Source organism: Capra hircus, chromosome 27, assembly GCF_001704415.2.
Source record: "Capra hircus breed San Clemente chromosome 27, ASM170441v1, whole genome shotgun sequence".
In the NCBI taxonomy this organism is placed as follows: Eukaryota; Metazoa; Chordata; class Mammalia; order Artiodactyla; family Bovidae; genus Capra; species Capra hircus.
The window spans coordinates 18,686,585-18,714,064 of NC_030834.1; the positions used below are offsets into that span (position 1 = coordinate 18,686,585).

Genomic DNA, 27,480 nt, shown 5'->3' on the forward strand with positions numbered 1-27,480 from the left:
CTAGTAAACACTCAATTCACATACACAGTATAGATGTTCAAAAAAATTTTTAAAAATCATAATTTTTCACCTATTTATTTAGTCAATGCTAAAAATCAGTAGTATCTGAATGTATCATTCAGGCTTGTGTTTAGATGTCAGTAACAAAATCCCCAAACATAGCTTCAACAAATTATGAGTTTTCTCTTTCACTCATTTCTGAAGCATCATCCTCACAAACTCAGCTCCATACTCTCAGCTTTAAGAGCATTCTCTCACATTAATCTCAAACACATTTGCTTGTATGTCAAGGACCTCCCTCCCTAAACACAATCTGTCCTTCCCATTTCTCCTCAAGGTATATTTTGGTTCTCAATCCATCTTCTCTAGGAACTCCAAAAACACTATTCTTACTCTCATTTCATTCTGAGCTTGCCAGGTTTAGCTGAAACTCAACCTTTCAACCTTTATAGACGAACCTCCTCGGAGATGGCAGATCTCCTGAATCACGGCAGGTATCCCGTTTGTTCAGTACTGTTTCGCCATCTTTTCACGTTCTGTCCTCAACTGCTTTGCTGCTGTTTACAAGGCACTTGAGAACAGGAGCTTTCCAGCCATATTTCCCACCATATGACTGACTTCTGACGCTAGGAGTATTTATAGCTTCCCGAAAAGACCTCAGTCTTTCACACATTTGTCCTCTGCCACCGTCCAAAAAACAAATCGGTGTAATTTCTTTCCCCTTCTCCAGGCAACTTCAACGTTTTGCCCCGGGGAGAAAACCTTCCGGTAGCTGTTGCCTAGTAGGGATAGTAAGGCAAGGAACATGAGTTCCATTCTGTACTATTGGATAAGCTCTTGTAGAATTTAATCTTCACAACTTGAAAAGGCAGGCCTTACCGCACCTTTGCAACAAATGAGGACTCAGAGGCTGGGGGCAATCTGGTCATTGTCCAAGGACACAGCAAGGAGGTTGGCGATGCCAAGAGGGGGCCCTTGCCTTCTGATAAAGGATGCTGCCTGCCGCCACTTGTCTAGTAGAGGAAGTATGCTTGGTGACCACCTGCTCTCCAGGGTATCTGGCAGTTAGCAGTTGCTCGATGAACATTTGCTGAGTGAACAAATCAATAGAGCTCAGTAAACACTGTATAAATGTGGTGAAGAATGCTGGAGCTGGAAGGGACAGCTGATTGATAATCACAGAGTAATCGATTCGTTTTTCTGATGCCTAAAGGGAGGATTCGAGATGTCGGTGCCCTACAGCTTGGTTAATGACAAAGCTAAGATATGGAAGAATTTATGTATGTATCTATTTAATAGGTAATGAACGCCAGCTATGGGACAGTGCTAGACTCTGGGGAGACTATGTGGTCAGGAGAAGCACAAGCTTCCCAATTCTCTCTCCATAGCGCTAAAAAAGAAGAAGAAGAAAAAAAAATTCTCAGAGAAAAGGACGTAAAGGGCAAAGCGAGGAGAGACTGGTCTGGACCCGAGTGGAGAAGTACGATACAAAAGGGAAAAGCGAGACAGCGGCGCGCCCGTCGGCCTGTTTCTCCGCCGCGCCACACGGGGGCGCTGCAGGCCTTCTCGAGTCCCGGGCCCGGCGGCACCGCCCGCTCGCCTTTTTTCCCGGCGGAAATGCCCGGGCGATGACGGAAAGCCGGAGGGAGGGGAGAGAAAGAGCGAGAGAGAAGGAGCCAGGGAGGCGAGAGCGGCCGGCGGGCGGCAGGCGGCGGGTGCCCATCCTCCGGCGGCAGCTGCGCGGAAGCCCCGCACGTCCCCGCGGCCTTCACCGACTCTCGGGGCGCGCGGGCCGGCGGGCCGGGGCGGGCGGGGGTCTCCCGGAGGCCGCGCGCTCGGAGCCGCCCGAGGGGCTTGGGCGGGGCGCGGGGTCCGCAGTGCCCGGCTCCTCCCTCCCCCGCCGGGAGCTGGCGGCGGCGGCGGCGGGGGGCTAGGGGAGCGGCGCCCGGGGCGGGGGCGCGCGGGGGGCGGGAGGAGGCGGCGGCGGAGGGGCGGGGGCCGCCATGGACGACAAGGCGTTCACTAAGGACCTGGACCAGTGGGTCGAGCAGCTGAATGAGTGTAAACAGCTTAACGAGAACCAAGTCCGGACGCTGTGTGAAAAGGTGAGCGAGAAGAGGGGCGAGGTGCGGCCGGGGAGCCTCGGCTGGGTGCGGGGTGGGCGGTGCGGGGACCCCTCCTCTTTCCCCTCCCGGGCCGCCCGCCCGCCTTCATCCCGGCACCGGGTCCAGGCGGAGCTGCGTCTCATGCTCGGCTTCAGCCCCTGGGCGGGACCGGGCCTTTCCAGGACCCCTCTCGGGACACAGCCCTTGGTTAGGCCCGGACCCTCCCCCCCCCCCACCCCGGATCCAGACCTAAGGCGTCTGGGATGGGTGGGCGGGGGCTCCGTGACACCTGGAATTCATCACCCAAGTGTGATTGTGGGGTGACCGGCGCTCTAGTGAGGATTGCTGACAACCCCAGCATTAACCCGGGCGGACTGGCAATCCCGAAGCTTCAGCCGCCAAGCAGATTAATCTCTTGCAGCCTCGTAATGGAAAGTGCACCGAAATGAGCCTGGGTGTTGTGAATTATCAACGCGCGTGGTAATAATAAACAGAGGCTTTTTCTCAGGTGACTCGGCCCTTCAAACATCGCTAATACTTGGTAACGCGTCAGGCATTTGTTTGTAGAGAGGTGGGTGTGATGGCAGACTGTGATTTTTTAAAATAGAAGTTGACTCTAGTTGAGACAGATGGTGGCTGGTCTTCACGTTGAGAGGCTCTTTGGAAGCAAAAATGTTTGATTTTTCAGAAATAAGACGGCAAGTCTTAAGTTTGGCAACAGTGCTTACCTGAAATGATAAGTGGGGTATGTGTTTCTCCTGGAGGGTAGCACTTTTCAGAAGGTTATTTCTGTTGCTGTTACATGTAAGGTTTTTTTTCATTTCCAAAAAGTAATAAAGTATGCAGGTGGTTTACTGTTTTCAGTCGCTCTTGATTGTGTGATCGTAGACAATCTTCTGAATTCTGTATCCATTTTTTTCTTAACCACTGGAATTATTTTGGACTTTACATTTTTTCTTATTCATCTTTTATAGCCTAGACTATTTTTATGTAAAAAGTTCTCGTGGAGGAGTAACAAAATTATTTATTCTTTAATGCTTTTGAATTGTTATGTATTTTTAAGCCATAATCCCTAAGACTTTCTTGATTTTGTTTGGAAAGCAGGATGCCTCAGAAAGGCATTGAAGGAAAGATTTTATTAATATTATTTATAGAGTACCCTTAAAATTAAATGTCTTAGGAATGGAAGAGTTAATACTAAGTTTAAAATAGTGTTTTATTTTTTAAATAAAGTGTAACGTACTAACAATTTTTTTTTTTTAAGTATAATGTTGCATTTAAGTGTTCAACAAACTTGTTCAGCTATAAATATACAATATTCTTTTTCAGGTTCTTTTTCATTATAGGTTGTTACGTGACATTGGGTATAGTTCTCTGTGCTATACAGAAGGTTCTTGTTTCTTTTACATAAAGTAGTGTGTATATGGTAATCGCAAACTGCTAATTTATCCCCTCCCCATCCCCTTTTGGTAACCCTTAGTTTGTTTTCTATGTCTGTGAGTCTACTAAATAACTATTTATTGATACAGGAGGATGTATTTCTGTAAATAGAACTACCAAAAAGTGGTATATTTGTGTTTCTGAGACAAATTGCTTATGGACTGCTTCAGGTTCTGGCTACATTCAATTTTCTTGTGTGATAACCTGTACTTTCACGTTTTAAGATTTATGTTTTAAATCGCTGTCTCTCTCAGGCTTGACTGTCGGGTGAAATACCCAGTTCTGAAATTAGCTGAGTCAGTTAACCTCTCTGTGACTGGTAGACATAGCCTTTAAGTGGTGGGCAAAGTTGGTAGTTGAATCAGTTTTTCCCTCTGACTGTCTGATAATTTTAAGACGTCTTTCGGGAGAAGAATGTTGCACCCCTCCTCGATCACACTTGATCCTTCATCACCTGAGCAAGCTTTCTGAATTTGTCCAGAGAGATTATTTTGACTTCAGCTCCTAAATAAATTGAACTGCCAGTCCCTAGGATCTTTGAGGTATATTTACGCTTATATCTTACCCACTTTTTTCTCTGAATATTTGTACTTTTCCACCAAACACGAATTTTTAAGTGGCAGTGCTTTGTCATTTATCTTTATCCTCTGCTTTTGCCAGGGATGTGGAGGGCTGGAGCAGAGTGGCGTGCCCCCCGCGGCCCCTGCCCTTCTCAGCGGTGCTTAGTGTGGAGCCCCTTGCCAGCAGCTGTGGCAAACCTTTGTGGTGTTGATTTTCTGTCATCTAACCTTACAGCTCCATTTTACTTCCCTACCTCTGCCCTCCTTTTTCCTGCTGAGTGCAGCATTTGTTTATAATGGCCAGCCTGCATTCAGACCCTGGCTCCACAGCTTGATGGCTGCCCAGCCCTGCCCCTCCTACTCCTTATCGCTAAGGCTGGGGTGATCACTGACCTCCTGGTTTGTTGACCTCCCGAGGCAGTTGTATTAAGACTCCACTGGAGTGAAGTCCTAACAAGAAATTTGCAGTAGATACCTAAATGAAGAAAACAACAAAACAAAACAAATGAAAAACAAACAAAAAAAACCCAGCTGTTCTATCTTCTTTTAAGTGTCATCCTGTTTTCTTTTGGAAGAAGCTGCAAAATAAATGGATTTGTCAATGTGACTTCTCTGTGGAGAATGTACTTGAAGAGAGGTTTTCCATCTAGTGGCTCTAGAACTCTGAAAAATAGTTTCGTTATTTCTTGTGGTCCCTGCTACCTGAAGCACAAACTGCTGGGATTAGTAGTAGTTCCTCACTTGGTCTATTTAATATATGTTCTCCCCTTCCAGGTCAAGAATGGCAGGCATAAAGAAAGAACATAAGAAAAAAATGAAAAGCCTAATGTTTTAAAACTATAAAAATCACCTTTTTGTTTAATTTTTTGTGACTAGATTTTAGTTTTTTTAATAACATGATTTTTTGAGAGTCTATTAGAAATATTACTCTATAGAAAGTTACATCATAGGATGGTGATTTCTCCCTCAAAATTAAATTTCTGTTCTAACCCAGATTGCCTGAATCACAAAGAAATCAGCTGAAATTAAAGACCAGAGTGGTACCGGGAAATAGCCCTGTTTCGAGGTAGTGGCAAAATAAAATCCATCCAAATGCCGATTGGAGAATAACTATTGATTAAAAAATATATATGGGTATGAGTGATATGGTATGTCTGGCCTTCAAGTTTAGTTTCTGTCTAGAGAAAAACTGTTTGCATAAAATAGTTGAGACATATCTTCCAAGAAGATGACCAGCTCTTAACATGAACTTAAATTAGCAGTCGAGGGGCTTCCCTGGTGGTCCAGTGGTTAAGACTCCACCTTGCAGTGCAGGGGACACAGCGTCGGTCCCTGATCCAGGTCCCACACGCCACGGAGCGACTAAGCCCGTTCGCCACGACTTCCGAACCCACGTGCTGCAACCACTGAAGCCTGCATGCTCTAGGGCCCCTGCTCCACAACAAGGGGAAGCCCATGTGAAGCAGTGAAGACCCAGCACAGCCAAAAATTAAATTTAAAATTTTTTAATTAAAAAAAAAACGAGCAGTGGAACTTTGGGGCCAGTGGCACGTTTTGCCCCCTTAGTGTGTAGAGTGGTTGCTTCTGCGTTTGTGCGCGGTGTGCACCGTGATGTATAAAGATAGGGTGCCTGGAGAGCCAGCCTGGCACAGCTGAGGACATTCTGTGACTAGAACTATATTTAACGTTTGGGAGAGTCTCAGGAGGAGACATTTTTAGGCTCTTCGACCTGATAAACTTTATTTTATGCTGTAGAACCTTGGTGATGATATTCTAAGCAGGGAGAGAAATTTTAGCCCATGTGTGTGCGAGCAGAGCTTTATGCTGATTATACAGTGGCTACTTAGAAACAATTTGAGGTTTGTAGAGATACATATGTAAATTATGTATTGGTCTAATGGATATGTTCCTGGGTCCTGGCCTCAGCCTTGAAAGAAGCAGAATTCTCTGTAGGGTATTACTTCACTGATGTGAAATAGCATGTGTAAATTCATGAATGCCTAAAACCATCTTAATGAAAATTAGGTCCTGGTAAAAATGATTTTTCTGAGTTAAGAAAAGCTCTCGAATAGTTTTCTTTAATAGTTTGTACTTAAAATTGGCGTTAACAGCCAAAAAGCCTTGTTACTTTCATTTTAACTTCCCTTGAGCAAGTATTGGTGCCAGCTCTGGTGGCCCATTGATGGAGTTGAAAAGGCAGTGATGTAGAGGACGTCCCTGGTGGTCTGTTGAGGAAGCACCTGCCTTCCAGTTCAGGGGCACCGTTCGGTCCCTGGTCAGGGAGCTAAGATCGCACATGCCGCAGCGAAACAGCCCACGAGCTGCAGCTGCTGAGCTCCCGCGCCACACCCAGGACCTGACACGGCCGGATACAAATAAGTCATTCTTTTAATTCAGTGATCGAGATAGAGAGTAGCGTGTTTCTTTCTTACTATAACAAAAAATAGCATGACTGCGCTGAAATACGAGGTTAAAAACCAGTATTACCAACTGAACAAATCATTTTCCATGCTTATCTAAGCCATCCTTCATGTCAGACGGGTAAAGAAACTAAACCAGACTAGACTAGCATGAACTACTGCTTCTGACTAGAAAGCAGCCTTTTTAAAAATCAGTTCATCATTTCTCAGATGTCCATAGGATGTGTAAAATCATATTCACAGATAAAATGAAGATAATTATAAACTACTTTCACATGGAGTAGTTTTATTTGCAACATATGTCATTTATTCTGCTTTGAAAATCTTGCAGAGATTTTTTTCTTCACTTTTTTTTTTTAGGACAAATGCTAAGAAGGACTTGGTGGATGGAGTCTTCTTTGATTAAAGGAAATCAAAATGCTATAAATTGAAGCTAAAATTAATACCAAAACAGTCACTGCATTTTAGACTATATAAACTATGTGTATTTCTTGGACTTAGTTTTTCTAACAAAAATGGCATTAAAATCACTGTTGTCCTTTCCTGGCAGTCCAGTGGTTGGGATGCCATGCTTTCACCGCAGGGGATACCAGCTGAATCCCTGCTCAGGGAGCCAGGATCCCGCATGCTGTGTGCTGCCAAAAAAAAAAAAAAAAAAGATCCCTGTCATCTCTCCAAGAAGGCTAGTTCAGAGCCACAGCAGTGTTTCACATTTAGGTTTGGGCTTTCCTTGTATGTTTAAATTGAGATACAATTCGTATACTATAAACGTTTGCCCTAAAAAGTGTACAACTCAGTGGTTTTAGTATATTCATAGTTTTGTGGTTATCTCTACCATATAATTCCAGGACATTTTCATCACTCCAGAAAATAAACCTTGTGCTCAATAGCAGTCACTCCTCATTCTTCCTTCTCCATCCCCTGGCGGCCACTGATGGACTTCTGTCTCTATGAATTTGCCTGTTGTAGACACATCATGTTTTGTGGCTGAATAACATTCCCTTATATGAATATAGCATGCGGTTGTTTTCATAATTAGGTTATTGCCATTAGAATTTGTTTCAAAGTTCAAAAAGTTACTTTTTCTGATTGAAAAAGTGCTTAATCGCCCAGTCGTGTCCAACTCTTCGTGACTCCATGGACTGTAGCCCGCCAAGCTCTTCTGTCCATGGGGGTTCTCCAGGCAAGAATACTGAGGTGGGCTGCATACTGTCATCCAAGGGATCTTCCCAACCCAGGCATCAGTCCCAGGTCTCCTGCATTACAGGTGGATTCTTTAACATCTGAGCCATCAGGGAAGCCCATTGAAAAAGTAATACATTTTTTTTTTTTAATTTAAGCATCTCAAAAATGTAGGGAAGGAAACCAGCGGGCTCCACTGTTAAACGCACCTTCCCCTCCCATTACCGCCCTACCTCAGGGGCAAACCTGAGGTTGTTTTCCAGGCTTTTGTTCTCTGTGCAAAAAGCCTGTGTTTTGTGGGCCAGGAAGGATGTTTGTGGTGTGCTGTTTTTATTAAAATGGGATCACAGTTATCCTAAAACCTTTTTAACCACACAGTGTCTTGTTCTGTGTACATATGCAAGCCTCATTCTTCCTTAATTTTAACAGAGTATATGATTTTTTTCTTACTTGTGTTTCCAAGCTTGATATTACTTGGTATATAGACACTTGAGTGGCATCAAACTGAAAGAAAAAGTTCGTTCCCTTTAAAAAAAAAAAAGTCAATTCTCATTTATGGAAGAAACCTTGTAACTGCAGGAGGCCAGGCCACCATGCTTACATTAACCTTGCCCTGTAGGATTTAGAGGGCTTCCCTTGTGGCTCAGCTGGTAAAGAATCCACCTGCAATGCAGGAAACCTGGGTTCAGTCCCTGAGTTGGGACAATCCCAGGGAGAAGGGAAAGGCTACCCACTCCAGTATTTTGGCCTGGAGAATTCTGTGGACTGTATAGTTCCTGGGGTCGCAAAGAGTCGGGCATGACTGAGTGACTTTCATAGGATTTAGAAGTTTATTTAATCTCATCTTTTTCAGAGATCACTCTGTTCTATGGCTTTCTTTAGAAGAATTTGCCTAGGAGTAAGAGGTAATCACTTTTTAATAGCAGATGATTTATGTGTAAATAGAGGGGAAAGGAATTTGTATGCTGGCCATCCCAAAACCAAATTCAGTAGCTTTGTGGTATTTTGGCTGCAGTGATGGGCACCCGCACAGAAATAGAGATGTCAATAGCGTGTCACCTGTTGAGGGGTTGGGGAGACTTGACATTTCCATTTTCTGTATTCTTAAAACATGGGTAGAGTAAAAGTAAAGAATTACATGTGAATGTCATTTCCAAACTTTTATTTTTTCAGTTCTGTTCATAGATTTGACTTGACAGCAAAAGAAAGAATGTTTTAAATGGGTGAGAAAACAAGTTTGAATGGGTAGGAATATAGCAGTGCATGCAGTAATAACAGCTATCTGCCTGGATGCATCTGGGCCAAGTGGCGTTTTCCATCACCACGGTCCTGAACCTCACAGTTTTAACTAGGTCTTATCAGAGTCTTGGGGATGTTCTTGATCTCTGTCACCTGTACAGTGTCACAAACCTTCATCCATAGTTCTTCAGGCACTCTATCAAATCTAATCCCTTGAATCTATTTGTCACTTCCACTGTATAATCATAAGGGATTTGACATAGGTCATACCTGATGAAATGATCAAGACCATCCCCAAGAAAAAGAAATGCAAAAAGACAAGATGGTTGTCTGAGGAGGCCTTATAAATAGCTATGAAAAGAAGAGAAGTGAAGGCAAAGGAGAAAAGGAAAGATATACCCATTTGAATGCAGAGTTCCAAGGAATAGCAAGGAGAGATAAGAAAGCCTTCCTCAGCGATCAGTGCAAAGAAATAGAAGAAAACAATAGAATGGGAAAGACTAGAGATCTCTTCAAGAAAATTAGAGATACCAAGGGAACATTGCATGCAAAGATGGGCTCAATAAAGGACAGAAATGCTATGGACCTAACAGAAGCAGAAGATATTAAGAAGAGCTGGCAAGAATACACAGAAGAACTGTACAAAAAAGATCTTCACGACCCAGATAATCACGATGGTGTGATCACTCACCTAGAGCCAGACATCCTGGAGTGGAAGTCAGGTGGGCCTTAGGAAGCATCACTATGAACAAAGCTAGTGGAGGTGATGGGATTCCAGTTGCGCTATTTCAAATCCTAAAAGATGATGCTGTGAAAGTGCTGCACTCTAAAGTGTCAGCAAATTTGGAAAACTCAGCAGTGGCTACAGGACTGGAAAAGGTCAGTATTCATTCCAATCCCAAAGAAAGGCAATGCCAAAGAATGCTCCAACTAGCGCACAATTGCAGTCATCTCACACGCTAGCAAAGGACTTCCCTGGTGGCTCAGACGGTTAAGCGTCTGTCTACAATGTGGGAGACCCGGGTTCAATCCCTGGGTCGGGAAGATCCCCTGGAGAAGGAAATGGCAATCCACTCCAGTTCTATTGCCTAAAAAATCCCATGGACAGGGCAGCCTGGTAGGCTACAGTCCATGGGCTTGCAAAGAGTTGGACACGACTGAGCGACTTCACTTTCACTTTCACACACTAGCAAAGTAATGCTCAAAATTCTCCAAGCCAGGCTTCAACAGTACCTGAACTGTGAACTTCCAGATGGTGAAGCTGAATTTAGAAAAGGCAGAGGAACCAGAGATCAAATGGCCAACATCTGTTGGATCATGGAAAAAGCAAGAGAGTTTCAGGAAAACATCCATTTCTGCTTTATTGACTGTGCTGAAGCCTTTGACTATGTGGCTTACAACAAACTATGGAAACTTCTTCAAGAGATGGGAATACCAAACCACCTTACCTGCCTCCTGAGAAATCTGTATGCAAGTCGAGAAGGAACAGGGAAGAAATGGAACAAGAAACGTTCCAAATCAGGAAAGGAGTACATCAATTGGAGAAGGCAATGGCACCCCACTCCAGTACTGTTGCCTGGAAAATCCCATGGACAGAGGAGCCTGGTAGGCTGCAGTCCATGGGGTCACGAAGAGTCGGACATGACTGAGCGACTTCACTTTGACTTTTCACTTTCATGCATTGGAGAAGGAAATGGCAACCCACTCCGGTATTCTTGCCTAGAGAATCCCAGGGATGGGGGAGCCTGGTGGGCTGCCGTCTATGGGGTCGCACAGAGTCAGACATGACTGAAGCGACTTAGCAGCAGCAGCAAGGCTATATATTGTCCCCCTGCTTATTTAACTTATATGCAGAGTACATCATGAGAAATGCTGGACTGGATGAAGCACAAGCTGGAATCAAGATTTCTGGGAGAAATATCAATAACCTTAGATATGCAGATGACACCACCCTTATGGCAGAAAGTGAAGAAGAACTAAAGAGCCTCTTGATGAAAGAGGAGAGGGAAAAAGTTGGCTTAAAGCTCAACATTCAGAAAACTAAGATCATGGCGTCTGGTCCCATCACTTTATGGCAAATAGATGGGGGAACAGTGGAAACAGTGTCAAACTTTATTGGGGGGGGGGGCTCCAAAGTCACTGCAGATGTTGACTGCAGCCATGAAATTAAAAGACACTTACTCCTTGGAAGAAAAGTTATGACCAACCTAGATAGCCTACAAGCAGAGACGTGACTTTGCCAACAAAGGTCCAGCTAGTCAAAGCTGTGATTTTTCCAGTAGTCGTGTGGATGTGAGAGTTGTACTATAAAGAAAGCTGAGTTCTGAAGAATGGATGCTTTTGAACTGTGGTGTTGGAGAAGACTCTTGAGAGTCCCTTGGACTGCAAGGAGATCCAACCAGTCCATCCTAAAGGTGATCAGTCCTGGGTGTTCATTGGAAGGACTGATGTTGAATCTGAAACTCCAATGCTTTGGCCACCTGATGCGAAGAGCTGACTCATTTGAAAAGACCCTGATGCTGGGAAAGACTGAAGGCAGGAGAAGGGGACAACAGAGGATGAGATGGTTGGATGGCATCACTGACTCAATGGATATGAGTTTGAGTAAGCTCCGGGAGTTGGTGATGGACAGGGAAGCCTGGCGTGCTGCGGGCCACGGGGTCGCAAAGAGTTGGACACGACTGAGTGACTGAACTGAACCGAACTATCAGTCTTCATGCATGTTCAGTCATGTCCAAATCTTTGCGCCCTCATGGATTGTAGCTTGCTAGGCTCCTCTGTTCATGGGATTTCCCAGCCAAGGGTACTGAAGCAGGTTGTCATTTCCTCCTCCAGTGGATCTTCCCCACACAGGGATAGAATCTGAGTCTCCTATGTCTCCTGCATTGGCAGAAGGATTCTTTACCACTAATCCACCAGGGAAAGCCCCTATCAGAGTCATAGAGAGAATCAAACTTTGAGTTCTAAGTCACATTAAAGAAACACTCATGAGAATTACGTGCAGAGTTACACAGTGTACAGAAAAGAGCTGGCATAGCAGCCCCGAGACCACTGTCTGTTTAAAAGCTGGGTGTCAAGGTTCTTGTTGGTGTCTGGAAACTTGGATTTGGGGAGGCTTCGCACCATTCCCTGTTGAGAATTGCTCACTGTGCCTAAACTGTTCATGCAAACAGTGTGATTTATGCTGGACATGTGGTTTTCTTTGGAAGTCTAGTACTTTGGTACATCATAGAGGGACCAGCTCCCCGTCTGGGCTCCAAGGCTGAAGAGCTTCCCTGTAACGGGCAGGTTGCACACGGGCGTCAGGTGTGTCTGTGCAGCTCCGCCGGGAGAGGACTCCTGAAGCCTGCCCTTGATTTGCTCGGGGCTGTGCCTCTGCGCCTTTTCCTTTTGCTGATTGTGCTGTGTCTGTTTTTACTGTCGTAAATCATAGCCGTGAGTACACTTGTGTGCTGAGTTCTCTGGATCATCTTTTGTGAATCACTAGCAAACCTGGGGCGCTTTGGGGGACCCCTGACACACAGGGGTTTGTACATGGAGAATTCCAGCTGTCTACAGGTGAACTGTAACTTCTGCCAAGCCAGCCCACCCTTTGCTTGAAGGGACCCCAGAGTGATTGCAAAATAAGAGCACTTTACAATAAAGGGTGTGAGTTATAAATCATTTAGAAACATGAGGGATCTGTACCATAAAGATAAAAATTTGTCTGGCCTGATGAAGTACTTCAGTGCTATGTAGATAAAAGCTCAGAAAGTACTGCTGTTAATGTAAAGCAAACACACACTGTGAATCATGTCTCTTAACTCATCTTCATAGTTGTTTAATACCTGTGCTGGGTTAAGATAACCATATGGCCTTAAAAGAACAGTTGAATTGGATAATATTTACATTCTGGTACTTTTTATTCCCATGTTTAAAATAAGGTACTGAAGATAGTGTTTGTATGTGAAGGAGATTTCCTGTTTAGATTTGGAACCATCAGCTGAATGTTGAGGGTTTTTCCCAATAATAATAAATACAAGACATCACGTCCAGGGACTTCCTTCATGGTCCAGTGGTTGACCACTTTCCAATACAGGGGACGTGGGTTTGATCCCTGGTTGAGGAACTAAGATCCCACATGCCCTGGGGTAACACAGCCTGTACACCACAAAGAGCCGGCACAGCCAAAAAAAAAACCAAAATAGACATCAGGTCCAACTGAACTCCGATTTATGTTCCTCAGTTTAATTTGTTTTTCCTGAACAAAATTAGGAAGCTATTTTTATGGACTAAACTTGATAAAAATGCCGTTTCATTTGTGAACTTGGACATTTCTGAGCCGTTTGTCAAACCTCCTAGGAGATACTTGATAATCTCTAAAATTCCCTTCAGTGCCAATTGGAATTACACCTTGCAGCAGCTCTGCCCTCCTCCTTGCCCCATCCCAGTGACTGACTGGGCAGCAGGGAGCTCGTGTCTCAGTTGGTACATCTACTTTTACCATATCTGCTCATTACGTCAGAGGATTTTTTCATTTACTTGTCTGATTCTGGGCTCTTATTAGGAAAAGTTGTTAGATAAGTGAGGTGTCATGAACTTGAACTTAGTCAATATATTTAATTTGTCACTGTTTATATATAAATTCTGTACTTTAGGGCCTCCAAACAGTAACTTGAGTCATTAAATATAGAATAGTTGAAATAAAGTTGAAAATTGTCCTATGAGTTGCTGTAAGGTGTTTGTGAAAGAATTAGAATAATTGTGACTTTTTCTTTAATATTGATATTTGTAACCTATAAATAATATTGTTCGTTTAAAAAAACCAGCTTTGAGGTGAAATTTCTATGCAAGTCAGTGATTGTGAGTGTTCAGTTCACTGGCTTTTAGAACATTCGTAAATATGTGCATCCATCACTGCCCTATTAGAATATTTTCATTACCCCTAAAAGAAATCTCTTGCCCCTTAGTTATTACCCCTCAGCCCTACCTAGGCAGCCCTGACGTTCTATCTTTGTAGGTTTGTCTGTTCCGAACATTTCACATCAATGGAGTCATCCACTATTACCATTTGTGACTGTCTTTCACTTAGTATGTTTTCAAAGTTAACAGCATGTAATCAGTCTTTCAGTGCTTTTATTATTGAATAATACTCCATTGAACAAATAATACCATTATTTATTCATTAATTAGTGGGCTTTGAGGTGGTTTCCGCTTTTTGTCCATTGTGCGTAATGCTGCCATGAGCATGTGTCAGCTGCAGTTTTCGCCTCTCGAGTCTCTGTCTAGGGATGGAATTGCTGGGTGACACGGTAGTTCTGTGTGTAGCACTGGGAGGACCTGCCGGACTGTTTTCCACAGCAGGTGTACCGTTTTAGATTCCCACCAACACTGTGAACGTTCCCAGCTTCTCCACATCCTCAAAAACACTTGTAATTCTTTTTTATTGAGCCATCCTACGACGTGTATGGTCGTCTCTTCTTGTGGTTTTAGTTTTACGGTTTTATAGTGCACATTTCAGTTGATTTTTTTCCTCCACATTTTCTTAAATAGACAAGAAATGATGCCTTCAGATTTGTGAGAGAATCTTCTTTTTTAATTGTTGATTTCATTTCTTTAACAGGCTAAGGAAATTTTAACAAAAGAATCAAATGTGCAAGAGGTCCGTTGTCCTGTCACCGTCTGTGGAGATGTGCATGGTCAATTCCATGATCTTATGGAGCTCTTCAGAATTGGTGGGAAGTCACCAGATACAAACTATCTGTTCATGGGTGACTATGTAGACAGAGGTTATTATTCTGTGGAGACGGTAACTCTTCTTGTGGCATTAAAGGTATGACTAATGAAATTCATTTTTTTTTTTCCCAAGCTTTAAATCAGCAAAAGACAGAGTGGGCATTGCGTATCGTAATGTTCTAGTTTATGGTCCATTCATTTTATAGCCCCTTAAAATAATAGTTGATTTTACATCTTTTGGGAGAAAGATACGAAAATTATGCATTAAACTTCTCTTGCCTACTTCTGGTAAATTATTGCTATAGGTCATAATCCGTAGCTGAAGTCTTAAAATCATTTTTAATCAACTTATCCCACATATATAGTTAATTGATACTCTATTTTTAAAATTCTTGCCTTGAGAAATCTGTTGTTTCTGTGTCTTTTCTATTTTTATTGTCGTTTAATGCATATCTTCATCATGTCGCTTTAATTAGTACAGTAATGTGGTAACCTACATTTCTCTCTCCAAGACCTGACCTCTCCAAATCTACCTTGCATATGCTGCCAGATTAAATCTCTCATTTAACTTTCATCTTACTTCAGTGTTCCCAACTCTTCAGTGATTTTGTGTTACCTTTAGAATCAAGCTTACACTCCTTGACTGATCCTGTACTGTCTAGCCTGAATTTGCTGGTCAGAGTTGGTAGCATAAACTTTTTGCCTCAAATCAGAGAGTTTAAATGTGCTGTCTGTCTCCAAATACTTCCTTATCTGATTTCTTCAAAAGATTGGTCTCTCTTATTTCTTACCCCTCTGCCGCAACGCGGCTCAAGTCCTACTGCTCCGTGTTAGCTCTCCTCTTTTTTCTCTAGATTATCGTGAAACTTGCTCTCACATCCCTTATTTATGTCACATAGTGGATTATTGCCTTGTTTTATTTATTTCCCATCCTTCCTTAAGTGAAATTACTCCCCAACCGGCAGAATTCATGTATTATATTTCTGTGGAACTGGCATCTGGCTTTGAACTCTGTGCTCAGTGTTGGACACACAGTGGTTGCTTAGTAAATATATATGAAGTATGCACCTGCAGCTTTTTGGTTTACAGAATCTGATGCTTTTTCATACTTCTTACCAGACACATTCCTAACTAAAAATTATGCCATAAAGTACATCTCTATGTTTTATCATGGAAAGGAAGCTATAAATACATTTGAAATTTTGCCCAGATTTTTCAGGGCCTGTTTTTGTGTTTTGTTGGCAAATACATTCTTCCTGTAGGAAATAAAAAGGAGGAAGAGTGTAGAGATCTCTGGTCTGTGTCCACTGAGCATTAAAAAGTCTTAGTGTTCTGGAAAGACTGGGAAAGACTAATGATAATTTGAGTATGAAAAAAGTGTTAGAGACAAAGAATCAGGTACAATTATCAGTAAAATAAGGAATTCCAGCGAGGGGAGTACGAGTACATAGTAATGAAGAAAGATGACCATAAAAAAATATTTCAAAGTAATCAAGAGGGGACCTAGTGATGAATAAGACAGTTTTTTATTCTGAAAAAGAATTAACATTTAATGTATTGGCCATTAAATAAAGTGGGTCAGAGGTTAATGTGCTTAACTAACACTAGTAGCTACCAGGTATACCATGGGTTCCTTTTCCTTTCCCCCCAGGTGCGTTATCCAGAACGCATTACAATACTGAGAGGAAACCACGAAAGCCGACAAATCACCCAAGTATATGGCTTTTATGATGAATGTCTGCGAAAGTATGGAAATGCCAATGTTTGGAAATATTTTACAGATCTCTTTGATTATCTGCCACTTACAGCTTTAGTAGATGGACAGGTATGTATGTGGGGGTGGATAAAAGATGTTTATTAGTAATTTAGGGTCTAGGTTTATGTGACATTCTTTCTGCATCTCCCTGGCCTTTTCTGTGTCTTTAAGTTTCAGAACAGGGCGTTGGGTAAGTTTTATGTGAGACAGCAAATCCTTTTTTTCATCCTCCTTCACCTTCCTGCTTCCCTTTCCATCTATTGATCCATCTATTTATACACCATGTGTTAAGTGACAGTCTGATTCTAAGTAATCGGACAGATCGCCCTCCTTGGAAACTTTCACAGTCTTCTACTAACATTCATAAGATAAAAATTATTTCCAGATGACCAAGTGGAAATATGGTGCAAACTGAAACTTTTAGATGTCGTAAGGGATGCAATGCAGGGAAATGCATTTATTTATAAATCACATTTTACCTGTAGAAAAATAGAAAAGAAATGTAAAGTAAACATTTAATTCAAAGAGTGAAACAGTAAATAAATTTAAAGGGTTAATTCAAAATAAAAGCAGAAATGGATACCAACAAATACAGAGTTGATGAATATAGCCAAAAGCAAGTTTTGAAAACTCTATTTGGGAAACATAATAGTAAAAACTGATCCAGAAAAAGAGGAGGAGGTCGCATAAAACACTGAGATTGAAAAATAAAGCATTACTGATAAGTATGGAGGTACTTGCATATCACAGATATAGCTTTACTTCAATAAACTTGAAAAGACAGGTGAAATTTATTATAGCAGAATATTATTAAACCGCTTTGAAGAATTTAGACCAATGTAAATAACTACCAGGCTAAGAAAAAAACTGAAGAGTAACCAGATCTAGATAGTTTTATAGGCAGTTTCTACCAAACCTTTAAGAAATACAACATTTCCATGTTTTAGAGCTTAGGAAAAGATGGACAGCTTAAAACTCTGTAAAGCTAGTATAGCCCCAATATAACGTCAGACATGGCAAGCACAGAAAGATAAAATCAGACCAAAACCATCTGAATACTGTGTCTTTGAAGCTCAGTTAAGGAGTGAAATAGCACTAATTGGATTGAGAAAAAAAACCCACTATACTTATCAGCAAGACATCAGAAACCTCTTCAAAATCAGGAGGAAAGTGTCCTCTAAAACTTTATTATTATTATTATCTCTGACTAAGAGTCCCTGGAGGCTGGACCTGGGAGTACTGTCTCCCCTCCCTCCCACCAAATCTTTTATTTTTCAGTTTTGTTTTTGTAAGTCTAGCCAATGCACTGAGCAGTAAAAAAAAATTAAAAGGTATAAACGTTGAGAAGTGAAAGTGAAAGTCGCTCAGTCGTTTCCAACTCTTTGTGACCCCTATGGACTATACAGTCCATGGAATTCTCCAGGCCAGAATACTGGAGTGGGTAGCCTCTCCCTTCTCCAGGGGATCTTCCCATCCCAGGGATCAAACCCAGGTCTCGTGCATTACAGGCAGATTCTTTACCAGCTGAGCCACAAGGGAAGCCCAAACATTTGAGAAGAAAATAACAAAAATATATTTGAAGGCAACATGATTATGTACTCAGAAAACTCTTAAAAAACTGACAGGTTGTTATATTAGAATCATTAACAGGCATCAGTAGAATCTTTGCTGTAACAAAAATTTTTATCTGTCAGCAGTAACCAACAGAAAAGGTAATGGTGGGTGGTCACAAGCACAGAAGTTGCATTCTAGAGAAAGCAGAAACACACTACATAAAATACCTAGGATTATAAAGAAAAAAGACAGAAAAAATATTTAAATATTAACTGCTTTCTCTGATGATGTTTTCTGGTTTTTTTCACTGTATTTTATAAACTTTTCCACTGTGAATATTATGAAAGATTATTTTGAAAAGAAAAGCTACTAAGGTTGATGTTTAGCATTTAATAAAACAAGTTCATTTTCTTTTTAAATTCCCGAACAGATATTCTGCCTCCACGGTGGCCTCTCTCCATCCATAGATACACTGGATCATATACGAGCCCTGGATCGTTTACAAGAAGTTCCACATGAGGTGAACTTAAACTTAGTTTTAATGAAAAAGAAAGATATAACCACATTGTGGTAACCCTAGGTTAGTCACCTATGAGTGCTGATGATGTATGCTTTGTGCTCCATTTTCTTTGCCAGGGCCCAATGTGTGATCTCTTATGGTCGGACCCAGATGATCGTGGTGGGTGGGGTATTTCACCACGTGGTGCTGGCTACACATTTGGACAAGATATTTCTGAAACGTTTAACCATGCTAATGGTCTCACACTGGTTTCTCGCGCTCACCAACTTGTAATGGAGGTATGTCCTTCTCCTATAGGATAATGGTCTCTGCTTCCAATAAGTGTTTCGATAGTAAGGCTCCATGACTTAGAATGTCAGAAACATCCCTCCCCATTACCTAAAGGAAAGGAGAAAAAACTTGGCTAGTTTTCGCAAGTAAGGAAAATATTGTTGACCAGAGCAAAATTGTAACTCACTTTAAGACTTAGAGAAAAGTTGCAAAAATAGTAACAAAAAAATTCTTTGTATCCTACACTCAGATTCCTTGAGTATACTTTAATGTTTGCTTCATAATTCTGTCTCTCCCTTCCTGTTCCCCTTCCCCCTGACTTTTGAACTATTCCAGTGTTAGTTGCAGGTGAAATGCTCCTTTACATCCAAATTTCCATGTGTATTTTGTAAGAATAAGGACTTTCTCCTAAATAACCACGGTATACTTAACACAGTCTGGAAATTTTCTTTGAGAAAGTACTATTATCTAAATACTTTATTCAAATTTTTTTTTTATCTCACCAATGTTCTTTTATAGCTAAATTTTTTATAGCAAAATTTAACTGTATTTGTGCATGTAAGTCTAATATAGGCTCATGCTGTATTCAGTCCCCTTTGACATGGACATAATTCCTCAGATTTTCTTTGTTTTGGATAATCTTGACATTTTTAAAGACTACAAGCATTTTGTTTTGTAGAAATCGCCTTTGTTTATGGTTTGGCTGATGTTTCCTTACGATTCAGGACAAGCATTTTTGGCGGGCATATCACAGTATGATATGATGCTTGTGTCCTTCTCGGCACATCATAGCAGGTCATGAGATCCGGCCCACTGCTGGTGGCATTAACTTGGATCACTTAGTTAAGGTGGTGCCTGCCAGATTTCTCTACCATGATGTTAAACTATTTTTTTAAACACTAAAGGAATATAAATAGCATATAATCCTTCCAGACCAGTAGAGAGTGGCTTCAGGATGTTAGAGAAAACTTCTCTAATCCAATAGAGTCAGGTAGGGTAACAGCATGGTAAATAAAGAACATGAATTCATGTGGTAAAGATAAACCTAATTCTATCAGTCATCATAAAAAATGTGAATGGATGAGAATTTGTACTTCCCTAAAATGCTGAGACCTTCAGATTGGAGACATAATCAAAATTCATCTGTTATTTGGAATTTACCTAAAACATAATGATACCATAGACCAGAAGTACAGGGATGGAAAATGGTGTATCAGTATATCAATTAGATAATTATCCAAAGTATAGCTAATAATATGAACAAGGCTTTAGATACTTATAAATAAAAAGTCTTCACTGATGAAAACTGATCTGGTTCTACGGGAGGGAATAATTGTAAATTTTAGTTTACCTAGTAATAGAGTCAAAATTCATAAAGCAAAAGTTGACATAATTTATGAGGAGGAATTGAGATCTCTTCCGTCATTGTGGGAGGAATCTGAATACACATCCTAGCCCTGATATCGAACATCGATAAAGCAGAAAAAGGTACTGAGCCCTAAGTAACAGAACCCTGTGTCTGCAGGTGAGCCTCAGTGCAGATGTCTAGTATAAAAGATGGGCACCGCATCAGGTGCACACAGAACGCTTGCAGCCTTCACGTTTTCGAAGGTTACCTCTGTCAGCATGACAGTTTTATGGTGAAATACTGATTTTGATGGGTCGGGTTTTTTTTTTTATGTTGCAGGGATACAATTGGTGTCATGATCGGAACGTGGTTACCATTTTCAGTGCACCCAATTACTGTTATCGTTGTGGAAACCAGGCTGCTATCATGGAATTAGATGACACTTTGAAATATTCCTTGTAAGTACCTTTAAATTTTAATTGTATGAAATCACTTTTAGAAGGAGAACTATAATGTAGATTATGAAAATTAGAGGTAGAAGATTTCTGGTTTTGAATTAGTGGGCTAAGAAACATAGCAAATCCTCTCCCCAACAGAAACCACCATTGGACTAGAGAATGTGACATTAAACTGTTATTTTTAGATTTGTCCTAAATGTATACAGCAAATGTAGACACACTGATTCTAGAAGATCTGCTGACTCTCAGCATAACACCAGAGTCTGTGGAATTTGAGTCACAGTGTGTTTGTTCTCTCCCCTGTTTCCAGATTCCCTGGTACAGAAGCTACTCCGTAGGTGTGGCCAAGAAGATGGGGCTTCTCCCCCGACACAGGCAGATGTCAGCATATCTCAGCCTCCCCAGTCCAGTTCTGTTCAGTCAGTCAGGCTGAAACTCCTTTCCCCTACCTGGTCCTAGGGTGGAGGCTTTATTCCAGTTGTGCACGTTAGGAGCAGAGAATGCTGTATCCCTGGTTCTTGCCAGCACCTGCTCTAGAATAGGAGATGCCAGTAAGAAGTGGGCCTTCATACCTGCCTGCATCTCTCAACAGTGAAATAAAAGTTCTTTTCAGAAAGATGCAGAAAAAAGTTCCTCACCTTTGCCTGAGGGGACTGACCTTACTTAGAACAGAGGATCAAGAATTGCAAGCCTAAGTATTGTGTGGAAGACAATGGGTAATATGGTGGAGACCAATAAAGAAGGCTCTATAGCTCCCACAATATTAGTAGCAATAAGCAAGAGGGGAAAGCAAGGAGAACTTTTAACAGATAAAACCAGGTAAAGGGAAGAAGAGCTTTCCTGAGATCATCACAGTCAACTCTGGGAGAAAAGAAGGCTGTACTCAGTTACTAGGCTGTATGGACACAGGAGTAGTCAGACGCACAGGGTCAAAATGCTGAGAGTCTAAAAGAAGAAATCCTGGTGACAGAAAGAGAAAAATGACTTACAAAAGAGTACCTCAGTGGAGTAATCAGCTGACATCACCTCAGAGAGGCAATGAAACTTTCTTAAAGTGCTAAAAATAAAACAACCCAGGTCATAGCCAGCACAACTTCAAAGTGAATGCAGAAAGGGCATACTCAGGTAAACAGAAATGGAGAGAATTGTGTGCTAGCAGACCTGCCATACAAGATATACTTTCAGCACTTAAGGCTGAAAGCAAGGGACACCAGACAGTAAGTCTGCTACACACAGAAAATAGTAATTGTACCTTCTTAATGAGTTTAAAAATCAGTTGCATGACACAGCATGGATGTATTTATAGTATAGTTGAACTTATAAGAAATGGAATGTACAGAAATGTAGATTTGACAGTAACAGCACAGAAGAGGTTGAGGGGAACAAAGCTGTACTAAAGTAAGGGCCACCAGACGGTAAATTTGAATTAAAGGAAGTATGTGAAGAAAAAATGAGAAAGATACTTAACAAAATCTATAAATATATACTCACTCTCCTCTCTCGGCTTAAGGTTGTAAGAGTATGTAAAATAGTAATTATATAGTATTATATATAATTTAGGGGTTTGTAACATATATACTCTGTAAGATCAGTAGCAAAAAAAAGGAAGTGGAAATGGAAAGGAGCTATATGCTATCTAGGAGTGAACACCTCTTAATTCACTAGAATTTACAAATCTGAAGTAGAATTTTGCAAGTTGTATAGTCTTAAGTTCTAGAGCAACTGCTAATAAAAATAAGTGTACAGTTATTAAGGAATTTAAATAGTATGTTAGGAAATAATATTTTACTACAAAGAACACAGTGAGAGCAGGAACCAGGAAACAAAAGGCATAATTTAAAAAAGGAAAACGACAGGTATAAATCCAGTTGATACCCGTCGCACCGAATGAGTCATCAACACAATGCTATCAAAGGGCAGAAATTATCAAGCTGGTGTTTGTTTTTAAATCTCTAGCTTTATAATGTCTATAGGAAATATAATTTATATTCAAAAACATGAATAGGTTAAAAGAAGCATGATGAGAAAAGATATGCTATGCAAATAGGAACCACAGAAGTGCTGAACTGGATATACTAATATCAGACCAAATAGATTTCAAAACAAAAATTGTTACTAGACATGAAGAAGTGTATTTCACAGTGATCATGAGTCTGACTATTAGGGAAGTATATCACAAAGATATGCACTTAATAGTGGAGCCTTGAAATACATGGAGCAAAAACGAACAGAACTGAGAAAGAAACAGACAATTCAACAACAATAGTTGGAGACTTCATTATGCCACTTGGCAATAACAGAAGTACACAGAAGACCAGCAAGAAAATAGAGGACTTGAGAAACATTTTACCTCACATCTACAGAACTCTCCACCCGGCAACAGCAGAACAGTATTCTCAAACACACCTAGAACATTGTCCAGTACTGACCGTGTGCTTGGCTATAAGCCAAGCCTCAGTAAATTTAAGAAGAATGGGATCATAAAAAATATATTCTCCAAACATGGTTGGATGAAATTAGAAATCAATAACAAAAGAAAAACTAGGAAAATGTATAAATAGGTAGAAATTAAGACACTCCTAAATAACCTTTCAGGTAGTCAAAAAGAAAATGAGATGAGTGAAAATGAAAACACAGTGTACCAAAACTTATGGGATATCCCAGTAAAAGCAGTATTTTCAGAGAAATTTATGGTGGTAAATGCCTATATTAGAATCAGGTAGAATTAGTAGAAGTTGACAGTCTGTAACCCGGAAGAGGGCTTTCACCAGAACTCACTCATGCTGGTACCCTCATCTCTGAATCCAGCCTCCATAACCTATCTTTACATCTTACGGACCTAGAAAAAGAAGAGCAAGTTAAAGTTATTGCAGGCATATGGAAGGAAGGAAAGTTAGTGGTGGAAATAAAATTTTAAAAAAAGAGTGACGACCCAATATTAGCAAAATCTACACAAGCCTTACTGAAATAAAAAGAATTGTAAGGGAATACAAGGAATAACTCTGGGGGGGCAAATTAGGTAACTAGGATAAAATGGGTGAATTCCTAGAAAGACAAAGAAAAACTACCAAGACTGACTCAGAAGTAGAAAACTTCAATAAACTTGAAGCAAGTGAAGAAATTGAATTAATAATTTTAGGACTTCCTACTAAGAAAAGCCCAAGCCCAGTTGGCTTCAGTTGTGAATTGACCAGATGATTAAAAAAAGGAATTAGCACCAAGCCTGCACAAACACCTCCAAAAAAACAGAAGAGGAAGGATTACTTCCCCACCCATTCTTTAAAGATATTTCCCTAATACCAAAATCAAAGACATTTTAAGAAAACTACCGACTATAGTCTTTATGCATATATAGATGCAAAAATTTGCAACAAAATAGTAACCAAGTCCAACAGTATATAAAAAGGATTATACACTGACCGAGTGGGATGTATCCTAGGAATGCAAAGTTGGTTCAAAATAGGAAAATCAGTTTTTACAATGCTGCTGCTGCTGCTAGGTTGCTTCAGTCATGTCCGACTGTGCGACCCCATAGACAGCAGCCCATCAGGCTCCTCCGTCCCTTGGATTCTCCAGGCAAGAACACTGGAGTGGGTTGCCATTTCTTTCTGCAATGCATGAAAGTGAAAGGAAAGTCACTCAGTCGTGTCCGACTTAGTGCCCCCACGGACTGCAGCCTACCAAGCTCCTCCGTCCATGGGAGTTTCTAGGCAAGAGTTCTGGAGTGGGTTGCCAGTGCCTTCTCCAAGTTCTTATAATAAACCATATTAATAAAGGGCAGAAACCACATGATCTTCTCAGTAAGGCCAGAAAAAGCCATTTGTCAAAATCCAGCACCCTTTCACAATAAAAATGCAGTTGACCCCTGAACAACACAGATTTGAACTGCATGAGTCCACTTATATGTGGTTTCCTGTTTTAGTACTCTAGTATTACAGGATCCTTGGAACCACAGGTAGGAACCACATATACAGAGGGCTTGGCTGTAAGTTATACTCGGATTTTCAACTGCAGAGGGTTGGGACCCCAACCCCCACCTCTTTCAAGGGTCAGCTGTGCTCACCTAGTCAAAGAAGGGAACTTTCTCATCCTGATAAAGGTCATCTACAAAACCCCCACAGCTAATTTCATCATTCTTAATAGTGAAAGACTGAATGCTTTTCCCTTAAAATCTAAAACAAGCATGTCTGCTCTCATTGCTTGCATTCAACTGAATGTAATATTATAGACGTCTTATGTCAGATGTGAGCCAGACAGCTTCTTAGCTTAAATCTGCACTGTCGCTCAGCTGGTTTTATGGAAGAGAACATTTGCGGTGACTTACCCAGGGTCATAACAGAGAAGGCGAGAGACGAGCACTGCTCTTTCTGCCTCAATGTCTGTTCTTAATTGATTTGTTTGCCTGCAAAGTCAAAACCTGTAACCAATTGCTTTCTCTCTCTCTTTTTTTTTTTTTTTGCCATTTATAGCCTTCAATTTGACCCAGCACCTCGTCGTGGAGAGCCTCATGTGACCCGGCGCACCCCAGACTACTTCCTGTAAATTCTTGGGAAAACCCGCCTTTGTATGTGGAAGTATATCTGGCTTTATATATATATATATAAATATATATATATATATATAAACAAAACAACAAAAAAAGCAACAGTAATCTATGTGTTTCTGTAACAAATTGGGATCTGTCTTGGCATTAAACCACATCATGGACCAAAATGTGCCGTACTAATGATGAGCGTTCAGCACAATTTGAGACTGAAATTAGTTCAACACTATGTTCTAGATCGATCGGTCTTAACAGTTTGCCTGCTGTATTTGTAGTAACCATTTTCCTTGGGACTGTTCAAGCAAAAAAGGTAACTAACTCCATCTCTTGCACTTATTGGGAAATTTTAGTTGAGAGTGTTTAACTGGCATGGATTAATAGGGTTGGATTTTTATTTGTAAGAAAAATTCACAAGCTAACTTCCACTTAATTCATTACCATTTATTTTATTGAAATATATAATTAACTGAAAAAAGGATTCTTGGGAGTATGTTGTCATAACATTTAAAGAGATTTCCCTTCTTTAAAAATAAATTACTGTTTTATGTTGATCTGCATATTTCTGTATATTTGTCATGATAGTGCTTGCATTCTACTTGGTGTACTGAGCAAATAAACTTTCTGTTTTAAACAAAAACATGTTGAGTTACTGTGGTACACTTCAAGCGAACATTTTACCTGCTTGAAATTTCATAGGTCTCTGACCTGTAATAAATAGTTGTGTTGAGGTACTTTAAATGTGGTGTTCTTTGTATAGAACTTACTTTCAGAAGAAAAAAATTTTGATAGTACCTGATAACTTTTAGGCCATAAAAGATTATTATTTGTAAACATCATCTCATTAGGTAATTTGTATTATGCAGATTTTTTTAAAGTCTTTATTGAATTTGTTACAGTATTGTTTCTGTTTTATGTTTTGGTTTTTTGGCCATAAGCTATGTAGGATTTTAGCTCCCACATGAACCTGCAGCCCCTCCATTGGAAGGCGACGTCTTAACCACTGAACCACCAGGGAATTCCCCCTGTTATTCACATTTTAAACTATAGATTATATGCTAAAACTGTAGGATAACATATGGCTGAGTAGACTCTTTTACCTTTTAATCTAGAAATGGGAATAATCTCCAGATAAGCTTTAGTACAACTAGTAGCACTAGTTAAGTGTATAGTATAAATCCCAAGTAGTAGAAAGGAAAATACAGTCGTTATGTGCTGTGAGGGAGGAAGAAAGGGGGGGGGGGGACTTGAATTTTTTCACCTTTATATAAGAAAATGACATGGTAAAAATAGGTATAAACATCTCAAAATTATAATCAATGTAAATGAACTCTATTTTCTAGTTGAAAGACAAAGGGTCAAGTTTGATTTTTTTAGAAAATTCCAGCTATATAACTGACTATAAGACACATACAGTAGCAAATGATTTGAATAGGTTGAAATTAAAGATTAGACCAAGAAAAGATGCTAAAAAGGGAAATCTGGAGTAGCTATATAAATTTATTTAAAACAGTTGGAGACAATTTTAAGAGTATAAAATCAATACAAGTTGAGTTAACACATAATTTAAACTTTTATGCACATACCAAAATAGCCTCAAATATGTTAGAAACAAAAAGCCTTAGAAATGCAGATAAAGATTGACAAGTTTGCATTACAGTGGCAGATTTCAACTCACTTCTCTGTTGTTATACAATAAAACAAACTGTGGAAGATTTGAAAACATTTGAATAAAATTGATAGAATAAACATATATACATCTCTGTATCCCAACAGAGAATACACAGTCTTGTCAAATTTATATGGGACATTTATAAAAATTGGCAATTATTAGGCCATAAGGCAAGTCTCAGAAACTTTCAAAGAACTGATACATGACACCCAATTCTCTGACTAGTGCAGTTAATTTAGAGGTTAATAGTGAAATTAAAAACTAAGGGTCAAAGATGAATTAAAGGAAATTTAAAATTCCATAAAATAGAATTTAGAAAAACCAGTTATGAAAATACATATAAAATTATGTAAATAAAATACCTAACTTTTTTTTTTGACCTCACCTTGCTGCACATGGGGTCGATAGTGCCCCAACCAGGGACTGAACCCACCCCGTCTACATTGGAAGCATGGAGTCTTAACCGTGGACTGCCAGGAAAGTCTGGATGAAATACCTAGAACAGCCAAAACAATTTTGAGAAACAAGAACAAAGAGTACATTTTCTTCCCTATGTCAGAATTTAACAATACATTTTTCAAGACAGTGTAGTTTAAGAGTAAAGATAAACATAAAGATCAATGAACAGAATTGAGAATCCAAAAATAAATCCTTCTATTTATAGTCAATAAAAGTAGTGAGGCAATTCATTAAGGGAAGAA

General features: G+C 40.3%; 1 protein-coding gene across 1 annotated transcript; it reads left to right on the forward strand.

Moving 5' to 3' along the window:
- PPP2CB (protein phosphatase 2 catalytic subunit beta) lies at positions 1,935-25,750 on the forward strand. The gene is made up of 7 exons (XM_018042061.1): positions 1,935-2,105; positions 14,549-14,758; positions 16,313-16,486; positions 18,402-18,491; positions 18,608-18,769; positions 20,449-20,567; positions 25,037-25,750. The coding sequence occupies exons 1-7, from the start codon at positions 2,004-2,006 to the stop codon at positions 25,107-25,109; spliced, it is 930 nt and encodes a 309-aa protein (XP_017897550.1). The 5' UTR covers positions 1,935-2,003; the 3' UTR covers positions 25,110-25,750.